Source organism: Trachemys scripta, chromosome 4 (assembly GCF_013100865.1).
Source record: "Trachemys scripta elegans isolate TJP31775 chromosome 4, CAS_Tse_1.0, whole genome shotgun sequence".
Classification (NCBI taxonomy): Eukaryota; Metazoa; Chordata; order Testudines; family Emydidae; genus Trachemys; species Trachemys scripta.
Window position 1 is genome coordinate 79,881,186 of NC_048301.1, and position 13,851 is coordinate 79,895,036.

The 13,851-nt window shown below is 40.8% G+C and overlaps 1 protein-coding gene across 4 annotated transcripts in view; it reads left to right on the forward strand.

The window, feature by feature from the left end:
* PAMR1 (peptidase domain containing associated with muscle regeneration 1) overlaps positions 1 to 13,851 on the forward strand; it is a 64,493-nt gene that overhangs the window by 43,776 nt on the left and 6,866 nt on the right. For 3 of the 4 annotated variants that reach the window (XM_034769685.1, XM_034769684.1, XM_034769686.1), the window contains exons 7-8: positions 8,451 to 8,621; positions 12,675 to 12,887. In XM_034769685.1, the coding sequence (XP_034625576.1) occupies positions 8,451 to 8,621; positions 12,675 to 12,887 (384 nt within the window). The remainder of the gene's footprint in view (positions 1 to 8,450; positions 8,622 to 12,674; positions 12,888 to 13,851) is intronic. The other variant, XM_034769687.1, reaches the window with a different exon arrangement.

Here is a 13,851-nt window from a genome sequence, read left to right on the forward strand (position 1 = left end):
CTTTCTATAGGCCAGGGGTCGGCAATCTTTCAGAAGCGGTGTGCCGAGTTTTCATTTATTCACTCTAATATAAGGTTTTGCATGCCGGTAATACATTTTAACATTGTTAGAAGGTCTCTCTCTATAAATCTATAATATATAACTAAACTATTGTTGTATGTAAAGTGAAGAAGGTTTATAAAATGTTTAAGAAGCTTCATTTAAAATTAAATTAAAACGCAGAGTCCCCTGGACTGGTGGCCAGGACTCAGGCAGCGTGAGTGCCACTCAAAATCAGACGGCACGTGTGCCATAGGTTGTCTACCCCTGCTATAGGCAGCCAGGCCCTGCTCTCCCCCAGCCTGGAGAGAGACCCTCTGGCTCTCAGCCTTTTTATACAGGCCAGCTGTGGCCTGATTGGGGCGTGGCCCAGCTGCAGCGCTTCCCCAATCAGCCCAGCTTAGCAGCTGTCAGCCACAACCTTCTCCCAGGGCTGACTTTAACCCTTTTTCCGCTGGAGTGGGGGGAGCTGCCCCACTACACACCCTCCCCCTTAAGATCCCGGGGGTGTGTGAGTTCCTATCTCCCCAGCATTCCTCTCAGCTGGCCACGCAGGGAGTCCCTCTCCTTGCACATGCTCTCCAGTGCAAGGCACAGCTTTCCCATGGTAGCCCTTCCAGCTCCCCCATGGGATCCCAGGTTTGTCTGGGGCCTCCCTGCCCCTGACAATCCCCTCTTTTGGGCCCTGATCATCACCACCCCCTCCTTTGGGGTAGTCTTGGACCCAGCCTGGTCCTCTGGCCTCCCCCTCCTTCTCTATACAGCACCAAACACACAAACATATAGCATATGCACACACACAACCACCCGTTTGAGAGGAGGGATAATATCCTCCAAAGCAATTCAGCTTTCAGCAGGCCCTTGCTTCAAGACACAATGCATTGATCAAACACAAAAACTCATGAGTAGCACCAAACAAAGCAATTCTCTTGATCAGTGTGTACTACAGCCCACAGAAACCCTTTCCCCTTCCCTGTCTCAGCTGCAGAAAGATGACACACCCTTTTTTAAATCCCTACCAGATCATGTGGCAGGCAGGTAGCCCTCAATCCTTTCCTGACTGTTTTACAGAGTCACACAATGATTATCACTCAGGAAGGCCACTTAAGTCCTCCCCACCAACAAGAGCCAGGAATTTACAGCCCCCTCCCCCACCTGCGAGTGTAGATTAGGAATAAATGTAGTTGGAATAAATGTTATCAGAACTTTGTTGTTCACATGGAGTTTCAGAACCCAATGAGCAAGAGTAGACAACAAACTTTATGAAAAATATAGATGACAATAAATATCATAAGGATCAGGTCTGAAAATGTAGTTAATTATGGGACTTTGTGAAGTACATCCCAGTGCTCTAGGATAGCTGCTGAGCAGTTCAGTGGAGGCACTGTCGAATCATGTGCTAATCACTCTGGGGCACTGGATCATCTGCGCCTGCAGGGAGCTATCACCTGGAAGAGCTAGTCTGCAACAGTAGCAGTTGTGAGTAGCACATAGATTGATATGAAGATACATTTATTTTACATTGAATCAAGTTTCTCATTTTTCTGAGAGGGTGTGTCCCAAGCTACTCCAGTGTCAGAGGAAGCAGCAGGGTCTGGTGGATAAAGATATGAGGAAACTTGGTTTCTGTTCCTAGCCCTGTCACCAACTCACTGGCTGACTTTGGGCAAGTCACTTAATCACTCTGTGCCTCGGTTTCCCCATCAACATGGGGATGATGATAGCTATACATTTTTGTAAAGGTCTTTGAGATATATGGATGATTAGAGCTAAATATTATTATTCTAACTAACTCTCTTCAGGCAATCATTTTAATAATCTTGCCCTCAAAAGAAAAATTGGAACAGAAAAAATAAAAGGTGATCAAATGAGACCCCCCCCCCAGGCAAAATTCAAACCTATTTTGATTTAACACTCGTTATTTCAGCGGGGTTGGAGGCATCCTGTATCTATAAAGGGCATTGAGCTGCATGAAGTTCATGCAGGTAGAGCTGGGTGGGAATTTTCCATTGGAATGATTTTCTGACAGGAAATTCACTTTCAGCAAATTTGAAAATTTCCCAGTTTTGCAGGAATTTTTTTATTTTATTATTTTATTTTCAGTTGGAAAATGGTTCCCAGATCCATGGCTCCCTCACTCCTCAGTAGCCTGCCTGGAAGGCCACTAGTTAGCCTGGCCTCCCAGGCTCCTGGCTCTCAGAGCAGTCTGCCAAGTGGATTGCCCCAGAGCCAGCCCTTTCTAGTTCCCAGGCTCCCTGAGCTGCCTGACTCTCCACCCAGTGGTCTGTCAGAGCTCTGTGCAGTTCAGGAAGCTTCAGAAACATTTAAAAAACACCAACCAGTGTTTCATTGCGTTTCAGAATGATTTTTTTTAAATTTTGGAATTTCTTGTGGAATGGGAATTCTGGTTTCCTGCCAGATCCATGTGCACATCTCTGAACTCCTGTATATGAATTTCATTCAATATGACAATAGCAAACAATGTTCCAGATGGAGTCTGTAGGCCTCTCTTCAGCTACAGAACAAGTACATCAGAAGCAGCAGCAGCTTCCCCTCCATACTGCCCACTGCCAAGGCACCTCAGTCTTGACCTAAGGGAGTGCACTTAGCAGGGGTGAGAGAGCTTAGTCTCTGCGGCTCATTCAGTTCAATCCTTGGCTTCTCAGCTGAGATTGCCAACACACTCCTTACGCAAAAGCAATCCTGCAAGTTAATAGAAAAACCTTCCCCGAAAGCAGTTAAATAGGCACAACGTGTTGTACACATTCGAACAAAGGTCAGACTGGAAGCAAATCTCTGACTTGGGACTCTGTGACCAGATCAACTTCTTTAGTAGCAGCATCATTAAAAAGCCTACACAAGCAATTTAAAAACAAATAAACAAAAAACATTTATAGGCCCTATTGTGTCAGATTTTAGGAGGATGGACTGGAAATGCAAGCCTTGCATTAGGACCAGTGATGATAAATCAGGTATAATCTGGGCATGCAATTTATTATTGAATAGGAGATGCATTATTTAGATATAATTTATTGTGTTATATATATATATAAATATATGGGGAACTGGGTGGGAGAGCAGAAAAGTGGCATTTGTTTGAACAACAATGAGGCCATGGGACAAGAACAAATGGCACCTCCAGCAGGGAATTGAAGGACACTGAAGGGAGAAAAAGTGCAGTTGATCCAGTTTCTCCCATTGAAGATTATGAGCATGAAAACCATTTCTAAATGACAGATGATTCAGAACTGAGGAATGTCTCCCAAAAGCAACTGAAAAAGGAAGAGGAATCTGCACTGAATTATTTATAATGGAACATCTGACTTTAAAAACATTTGTTCGTTTATTCTAGTTTTTTCTGAATGCAAAAAAAAAAAAAAAAAAAAAAAAATCTGTCCAACAGGGAACAGTTTTAATATATTTCACGAGACAGATATGTTTTTCTTTTTCCAGGATGTATCAGTAGGAGACAAGGGAAGATGCTATTAAATTTTATTACACAGTCCATGAATGTGTTATACAAGCAATTGAGACATCTGTTTTTTTTTTTTTTTGTTAGAGCATCTCTTTAACAACAGTGCAGTCCCAACTGTGTCAGCATTTCTGCTAGAAAGGCCTGCAGCCATCCCACCTTGTGCTTTACTCTTTCAGCTCTCACAAGCTATATAAGTCAGGCAGTGGCTGAGTGCATGCTTACCTTAGGTACTGCAGTGATGAGGATCTGCCTAGGATAGATTTGCTGTGAAATGTCCAAGGAAGACTGCAGGTTGAAAAACAAAGAGAAATTAAAGATAGGAAAGATCTGTTAGATAGTCCAGTCCATTTGCCCACCAGTGCAGGATTGTTCTCTCCAGGGCATTTTTTAGTGTATTGTCTGGTTGAATTTTCAGTTCTCAAATGGCAAATTCTACTGCTTCCATTGGGAGTCTAGTCTACAGTCTAAAAGGAAGGTTTTCTTGATATTCAGTAAGAATTTTCTGATTCCTAATTTCATCCTATCACTCCTAGACACACCCCTTTGTGCTGCCCTTAATAATTTCTAGCCATCCTTGATCTTTTCAGACTTCAGATTATTGTAGGCTATTAGGCATTGCTAAGGTATACGTGCTCAGCCCTGAACCTTTCTTCATGGGCAAATTCCACATAATTTATGTCACTTTTCTTTGAACTCCCTCCAGTTTTTCTATATCTTTCTAGCAGTGAGGTGCCCAGAACAAATGCAGTATCCAAGGCACGGTCATACCAGTGCCATGTGGAGAGGGATTATTTTCAGCTCCAAGACATGATGCATCTGTGTTTAGATAGCCCTAGAGTGCACTGACTTTTGTGTTATGGTTGCATTGAAAACTCATGTTTAATTTGCTGCCCGTTATCATCTTGTGTTCATATTTGCCTCCCAGAACCTCTCTCAGTTACTCCATCTGCTGGGTTGCAGGTGGGTGTTCTCCTCTGTTCTCAGAGAGGAAGGCATCTAGCCTATGCAGCAGAGTCTGAAAGTCCTAGGCAGCCTAAAGCTATTGCTTCAGATGCTTGCAGAGTTGTCTCAATCTGTCATTCCTTCAATGTAAATAAATTGCAGTTGTTTATGGTTATTCTTCTGTTTGAGTCCTTAAAAATCAAGGTTCTGTTGGCTCTGGGTGGGCATAAAAGGTCTGATGGTACTTTTCAGAGAGACTCTGCTTGTGTCTGATCAAAGTTTCCCTACCCCCAACTAGTATGGCCATCACACTGGTGCTGCATCTACATAGCTTGAAAAAGCGCTGCGGGAGGAAATGTTGTAATCTGAAAAGCTTGGCAGTGACTTCCAGGGTATATGAAAGAACAGGAGACATTGCATTGACACCAAGTTGCTCCCTTAGTCTTAGAAGTAGGATAAGAGCCATTGATGCCTGCGCTTGACTCACCGAGAAAGTCCTCCTCCTACAGTTTATCAGACAGGTTTTTCCTTCTTCTGGCCCACTATAGCCATCTAATAGATTCATAGATTCTAGGACTGGAAGGGACCCCGAGAGGTCATCAAGTCCAGTCCCCTGCCCTCATGTAATGCTACATCTGATCAACATGTGAAAGCCGTAATTACTTAAGAATCCCCAAAGGTGTGAAGGTAGAATCACAGGACAATAGAAATCACTTTTTTTCAGAGAGAGGACCTGATCCTCAGCAGCTGGCAGGTTCAGGCTCATCTTGCTTCAGAGTGAGAGTTTGACTTAAAACCAGATCTCCAACAGAGGTCAGCTGCTACAGAGAATTATAAATAGAACCAGGTGCAGATGGCTGGACATGTTGCTGGATTGTATGGCACAGGGTTAGGTATAAATGACATCGACTTTCACAAAGTAGTCCACTATTTTTTTTTAAACTTTTGAGAAATAGCTGCACAGACCACTGTGGGGGTTGGGTGTATCCTGAAAGGAGCTGAGAATGTTGAAAGGCTTTAACAAAATATCTCAGACAAAGAAGACCATCCTAAAATTCAATTGCATGCACTGTACAATCTGAGGGAGCTGAGAATCAATCAGGTTCATGCACCTGACAGGCAGCCATCCAAACAATGAAAGGAAAGAATTAAATGAAGCACACAAGGTGCTAGGATTTCTTTCAGGATCATCAGTGGAGATTTCATTGCAAAAAGTGGCCATGAGGTGAAAAGGATAAGGGCCCAATGGAGCTGTTTAAAATACAGTAGGGGAAAAGGATGAAAAGGAAGAGAAGCTGAAAGGAACAAAACAACAGAGAAACTCAAAAGGGTAAAGGATGCTATAAGGGTAACTTTATTACAACTGCCAGCCCAGTTATTATAGAAGACAATGCAGGACTCAGCTACAATAGTGCAATCTGATGAATGCACCGTGATATAAAATCTTATTAGTTTGATGAGAACAAAAACTAACATACAAAATGATCCAAGGAGAAAACAAAATGATTGACTAATTCTGCGCTTACCAGTGGCAAAGGTGAAAGAACAGGACAGAAGTGAGATAAATGTTTGAAAGACTGTTGTATCAGAAAGGAACAGACACACAGCAGGTAAAAATATAGGTAACAAAAGGAATGTCTTTATTAATAATACTTAGCCATTATATGATGAAAGCACTGTAGAGATATTAGCTAATCCTCACACCATTTCTGTGAGGTAGGTAGTTTTATTATCCTCATCTGGGGGATATAGAAAGCAAAGTAACTTACCAAGACCCCACCATGAGTCTGTTGTCAAGCTAGGATTAGAACGCAGGACTTACAACCCTGTGCTCATTCCTCTTGGTCAGTGTCTTTATTAAAATAGCCTATGCACAAGTGATTTAGCTCATAATTTTGATGTTGGGTGTTGTACCAAGATAATGGAACTGAACTGTTAAAGAGAACCATGAGATGGACAAAGCTAAGAAGGTCACCAGACTGGAAACCAATATAATGAACAGGACTGGAAACTGAAGATCATCATGTAGGTTATCAAGCAAGAAAGATACCCTGAGTCTGTGATATTCTCCCAGAAAAAGTTATAGTACCTGGACGAAGATTCTATCAGAATGGATCCCAAAGATTGGGAAGCACAATTTAAACTGGTTGAAATATACTGTAGAGCTGATATGGGATATTGGTTAGGACTACCAGAGATGCAGCAAGCCCTGTATGGGAGAGGAAGACTAATTCTGAGTGTGTTTCACAGATATTTATAGCGCTTCCCCCTTTTTTTTTTAAAATGTATGGCAGTTGACAAGTCTGTTGTGACTTTATATTTAGAGAGGAAAATTAGGAGCATGATGGAATAAATTAGCATTCCGAGAAAGGTATGAAGAGTGACTGAGAATAGAGATACCACACCTGGGCAGGCAAAATATGTTTAGAGATTTTAAAATACCTAGAAAAAATGCTTGAACAGTATGATGAATACATTCCCCCCCTGCTCTCTTTCCTTTACATATGTAAAGCTATCAACTAGGAACCATAACTGTATAAAAGATTCTTTGCTGAATTTTTAGGGTTATCATTTGGAGTATTCTGGATAAGGATGTATCCAAGTCTAAACTCTGAACCCCCCAAGTTTGGGAGTGTTTGGATTTGGGGTCTTTTCTAGTTACTAAATGTCCAACGGTTTTCTCTCCCAAGGCTCACGGATAGTGGCTCTGAGCCACGTTGCCAAATGATTGCTTGAAGTGTGTAATATTTCTCAAAATGGTCAGAATTCTATGGACCCTTGATGCTTGTGAATGGTGCGACATTCAGACCTGATCTTGCAAACCTTACTCACATAAATAGTCCTTATTTATGTGAGTTTTTGCATAACTTTAGTGAGTTTACTCGCATGTGTCATGAGTAAGGATTACAGGATTGGACCCTGAGAGAGGCTTTGCCATTGACATTGATAGGAACAGGATTTGGCCATCAGTTAATAAGTAACAATATTCCTTACACTTCTAGTTAATGAAATAGTAACACAGTAAAAGAAAAATTCATAACCCTATGAAAGAAGTGTGAAACAGGAAAGATCTATCTGGCACCCATCTGCATTGAGACTACCATCTTCTATGGGCCACAACTGCTCTTATATAACAAGATAACAGGCACCACTGAAACAGGTAAAGCCTTAATCCTGCAGGGCTACACCTGCATGGAGCCCAATTGACTTCAATGGTGCATCTGTTCTCAGCGAATTGTAGAATAGGGCGCAAGATACACAGAAAGAGAGAGACACTGAATCTTGTGTTCTCTATTATGTCCTTAGAGACATTATTCCTCGGTGTGATTAAGCTACCCAGTGTACAAAGGGTGCTGTGACCTGAACGTTTACTATCTGCAATAGTTAAATTTATTGGGATTTTTCAGTATATCCCAATATAGAAAATACTGTAGCAATGGTAAATATAATGTTATGGTAAATGACAAGGTCCATTTTTAAAGGTCGTTGTTGGGCCCCACAAAACACAGCTGTACATGCTTTTAGATGTGAGTGAGAAATATTAAAGAGTACATGAATGCTGAAACAAGAATTTTAAAGAATTTCAATACTGGGGTTTCCAGGTTCTAAATTATATCTAGTATTTCTCTGTTGACTGACAGGGTAATTCATTCAAAACTCCTATTGAGATGGAGGGAGCTTCGAACAGGGACAGTTTCAGCAAATTAAGGCCCCAGTTCTGCAAACACTCAGGCATGTGCTTCCCTTAGCACACATGAGTAATCCCATTGAACTGAATGGTACCACTCCTGCTGAAAGTTAAGTATGTGCATAAGTGTTTGTAGGATCAGGACCTCACTGAATTTTTGAAAGAACTTGCATGTACCTGGTCTTGTAATTTTGACTCCTGTGCCCATTTTTAAGCTATTTTTTTAATGTTCTACATAAAGAATCTTCCTAACACAGTCCTGTTTTTGTAATAAAGTGGATTTTTTTGAAATATCTGAACTGTCAGTGGTGATGTGTAGGACTCCAGGTGCTCCCGCTCATGGTATTGTGGAAGGAGATGACTTTAAATACGGGGCCCAGGTTTACTTCAAGTGCAACGCAGGTTACAACTTAAAAGGCAGCCGTGTTGCCTACTGTCAGCTTGATGGGAGTTGGTCAACACATCATCCTGAATGTGGTAAGGTTGCTTTAAGTTTTGATTCTTATCATGCCTAATCCATTGTATTGTCATTAAAACAAGCTATTGGGATTTAAATATTGGAATGTCCAAATCTCACTTGGAATTGGGCACATCCATGTCTTAACACAATGTTCTTTCATTTCTGTATTTTTAAGACACCGTAGTGGATATTAATTTACTATCTTGGTGCCCAGGCCTGCAATCCTTACTCAAGCAAAGCTCCCATCGTTTCATCTATGTCTAAGCAAAGACTGCTGGGCTTTGACTATGATTGTACAATTTCTAGAACCTGAAATACAAAAGAGGACCATGTGTGTCTTGTGCATTAATGAATAGCTATTTCCAGCACTACTGTGCATCTGATGTTTCTTCTGAAGAGGTTTGTTGCACTCTGTGGCAGTGATTAAGTGGCGTATTGTGGGGAGAACAGGGTAACATAGCAACAGGATAGTCATGCTAGAAAAAGAAAAATACTTTTGGTTAATGTTGCCTTGCTAGTATGAAGGCAAACCTTAGATTTGCCACTGAAGATCCAAATCTTTCTTTTCCACCCCCCTACCCAAACAGTGTCATGTATATATTTCTTCTTCCAGAAAGATGCTTCTGTTTCAGTTGTTTCCCACTGGACAGCTTTTGTTCCCAGATTCCAAAATGCCTTGCACTGGTTCGAGTAGGACTTTCAAAAAGATGCCGAGGAAAACAATGCAAAATATTCTGGGGAATGTTTGGGAACTCCTTTATAAGAGCTCTTGGAGGTCAGCAAGCACAATTAAGGACATCCTTTGGGATGGATAGAAATTCTCCAACTGAAATAAATGTTTTGGAGTTGGGTCTATGACAGTGTGCCTAACATTATGATGACATTGGCTGCACCTCTTTAGTCTATAACTTGGTCTGCCTCTAGCCTTGTCTATTATTGAAGCTATCTATGTTGCAAGAAGCGTGTTCTTCCCAACTGGCTTCTCCTTCTGTTTAATCTGTCAGATAAGTCATAGCCCTATTCTTAACTTCTGTCACAGTCTGACATAGAAATGATAGTGCTCTCACAAAGTCAGCGATATGCAGGGTCAGATAGGAGAAGGCCCTTTTCAAGTGGAGGCAGTTAGCTTACTTGGTTCAGAGAAGTTCAGGTACTTCTGAAATACAAGGGCTATACTAACCACTCGGTGCAACCATGCTGGATGCTACTATGGAAAATAGTGTACAAAAAAAGGCTCTTTGGTGTGATTTCTTTGCATTACTCAACAAGGATAGACTGATGTGGTGTGGTTTCTTCCTGTCCAGAATGACAGGCCAGATGGTAGCCCAGGTCAGTGCCTGTAGGCAGGTCAAGTATTGGTAGGGTAACTATAGACAGGCACATCAGGTATCTTAATTCCCCATCTCCATTTCTGTGACTTTCTGTGAGATCACATGGTAATGGGAATGGCATTGTGAGTCATGACTGTGACGGGTTGGATCACAGAAACCCCCTTGGGAGCTGCCACCTGATGTGCAAAGACTACCTCTGCTCCTGTTTTCCCTGCCAGCTTAGGACTCCAGCACTCTTTCTTGCTGGGCCAGACACTCCCGTCTGCTCCAGCACAGACCCAGGGTCTGAATAACTTGCCCACAAAGCTGCAAGTTTACCCGAAAACAGCTCTCAGAAGTGTGCTTGTCTTTAGCACTCAGATGCCCAACTCCCAATGGGGTCTAAACCCAAATCAATCTGTTTTACACTGCATAAAGCTTATGCAGGGCAAACTCATAAATTGTTTGCCCTCTATAACACTGATAGAGAGATATGCACAGTTGTTTGCTCCCCCAGGTATTAATACATACTCTGAGTAAATTACTAAGTAAAAAGTGATTTTATTAAGTACAGAAAATAGGATTTAAGTGGTCCCAAGTAGTAACAGACAGAACAAAGTAAGTCACCAAGCAAAATAAAATAAAATAAAATGCACAAATCTATGTCTAATCAAACTGAATACAGATAATCTCACCCTCAGAGATGCTTCAGTAAGCTTTTTCTCAGACTGGACACCTTCCAGGCCTGGGCACAATTCTTTCCCCTGGTACAGCTCTTGTTGCAGCTCAGGTGATAGCTAGAGGATTCTTCATGATGGCTCCTCTCCCCTCTGTTCTCTTCCACCCCTTTACATATCTTTTGCATAAGGCGGGAACCCTTTTTCCCTCTGGGTTCTCCCCCACACACACTGGAAAAGCACCAGGTTAAAGATGGATTCCAGTTCAGGTGACATGATCACATGTCACTGCAAGACTTCATTACTCACTTGCCAGCACACACATATACAGGAAGACTAACAGGTAAACACAGCCATCTGCAGACAATGGTCCTGGTTAATGGGAGTCCTCAAGATTCCAAACCACCATTAATGGCCCACACTTTGCATAATTACAATAGGCCCTCAGAGTTATAGTTCATATTTTTAGTTTTAGATACAAGAGTGGTACATTTCTACAAATAGGATGATCACACTCAGTACATTATAAGCTTTGTAATAATACCTTACAAGAGACCTTTTGCACGAAGCATATTCCAGTTACATTATATTCAATTCTTATTATGTTTTTATAAAACCATATAGACTGCACAATGTCACAATGACCACTAGCAATGTACCAGCCACAAGGTGTGTGAAGGCAATGAAATTAATCTGTGATACGTGAACAGGAGTAAAGCAAGGGGGAGAATGATGGAACTAAACTAAAAGCAGGCACAGAGCTTCCTTCCTCTTCCTCTCCCTCTCTGAGTGTCAGGGAGCTCAGCTTCACCTCTTCCTGCCTCTTCAATATGGTTCTGATTTGGCAAAGCACTTACGCATGTGCTTAACTTTAAGCAGGTGATCAAGTCCATCTCTAATCAGCACGGCACTCAGGCATATGCTTAACTTCAATCACGTGCTTAAGTCCCATTTATGTTAATGTAAAAAGAACATGCTTAAGCACTGTGCAGAATAGGGATGGATTTAAGCATGTGATTAAGGCTAGTCATATGGTTAAGTGCTTTGTTGAGTCAGAAAGTATCTGGCAAAATGAAGACTTATGCCCAGTTCAGGAAAACAGATGGGAGTTGCATTGACCCCCATCTATGATGCAAAAAAATACACATTAATTTCAGCCTCATAAGAAAAGCAGTGGGGGAAAAGTCAATGATTGCCAATGGACAATATTAATAGGAAATATTCTTTTTATTACAGAGCTTTTAAATGGGTAACACAAACAGCAGAAAGCTGAAAAAAATAAAGAGTAGGGGAAAATATCACTTTAAGGAACATTTTCAACTAGCTGTAAGCCACAAAAAAGCAATAAAGGGTAGGAGAAAAACAAAATAAATAAAGTGAAAAGAAAAATGGGGAGGGGCTTGAGGAAGAAAAGAAAAAAAGTTTTTTTATAGACAGAACCTAATGTGAATAAGAACGTTTTCATGTTTGTTCTTTATTTCAGAGAAAATCAGTGTTCTTTATATTTCAGTATTTCCCTGCATTGTTAAGATCTCTATGTTAAGGCTAAAAAAAGAGAAGGAGAAAAGAAAAGAAACTGAATATAAACAAAAGTGAACCGAAGTAATCTAGTTTCATTATTCAAACCTAGTGAAATGTGGAAAGTAAATAAAATAGGAAAAATGGTGCAAAAGACCCTGATCCTGCAAAGTTTTATGTATATGCTTAATTTTATGCACTGTAAGTAGTCCTGTAGAAGCCAATGGAACAACTCACTGTGTGTAAAGTTAAGCTTATGCCTAACGTTTTATAGGACTGAGGCCTAAATTAGATTTTTAAAATTGTTTTCGGTTTAAAGCCTTTCAGCTTTTAAAAAAACCTACGGTGCTGTTAGCAGTATGGCTATTAGTTCTAGGCTAAGACTTCTACATTGACATTGTCCCTTTAGTATTTGTTGCTGACTAGTCCTGGCATCACATTTAGTTTAAAAAAATAATTGTAAATTAAGTATAATTTGTGTAGCATTGTCTGCGTGAAATGTCAAATGATCAGGGGCTCACAATTAATTCTCTGTGAAAAATGTTTACTTTTTTTTTCTTGTTAGTTCTACAAGAAAAAAACTGCTCAGACCCTGGTGGCCCATTCAATGGCTACAGAAGAGTGGTGGAAGACACTGGGCTAATGACCGGACGCTATGCAAAAATCGGCACAGTCATTGCTTTCTTTTGTAACAACTCATATGTTCTTAGTGGTAATGAGCAGAGAACCTGCCAAGACAATGGAGAGTGGTCAGGGAAACAACCAATCTGCATAAAAGGTAGTTTTCAGTCTCTTTGCTACAGCTCATAAAAACTGATATGTTTTACCTGGAGTTTGTTTTGTATATTATTTTCTGGTTAAACTATCTGTTTTCTAAATACCTTCAATAAAAGTGTGTGAAATGGCTCAATCAGATTGGCACGTGATACTGAAGCTGATAGTCTGCCAACTCTCTCTGGATGCTGAACTCAGCCAGGGAAAATGCTAGTGATTCCAGCAGAAGTTTCTTCCTTTAAGAAAGTATAGGAATTTATCTCATTTCCCCCAATACCTTTATTTTCCCTACCCCCATATTGGGATCAGATATGGGTAGGGTCAGTGAATCAAAGAAGACCACCGGGGAACTGGAAAATGAAGAAAGGTCTATTGTGTATAAGGAATTATTAGCCTTGCTTTCACAAGGTCCAGTTTGCAATCAGGCTTAGTCAACAGAACTCCTTACAATAGTAAGGGTTTGCAAGATCAGGCTTTCAGTCTGCAGCCTTTCAAGACTTGGTTCAGCAATCCATCTGCATTCAGCAAAGCACTTAAGCATGTGTTTAAGTGCTCTGCTGATTCAGGGTCTAATAGATGTGTGATGGGAACCACGACAAGAGGAAGGAATTTGTATTGGGAACTGTCTAAACTTTTCCCCAAAGAGAGAGAATTTTGTAATACATATTTACAGATTTTTGTTAAACAAAATGAAATATTATAAGGACAAGTATTTATCCTTTTGGGGTTTTTTTTCTGTATTTTAAGGTTTAAACAGCCTCGCCGCACATTGTGTTAAGTGCTCCATTGATAGAAAGTACCTTTTCCCTCTAACCCTTTTGATCAATGTTAACAATTACCCAAGATTTAACATATGTTATTAATCAAAAATGCAACTAAGTACTGTAGAATGCCACAATGTTTGACTTCTCAAACATACAGATGAACCTCATCCAACAGGAATCCCTCAGTCCATCCACTTTACTTGG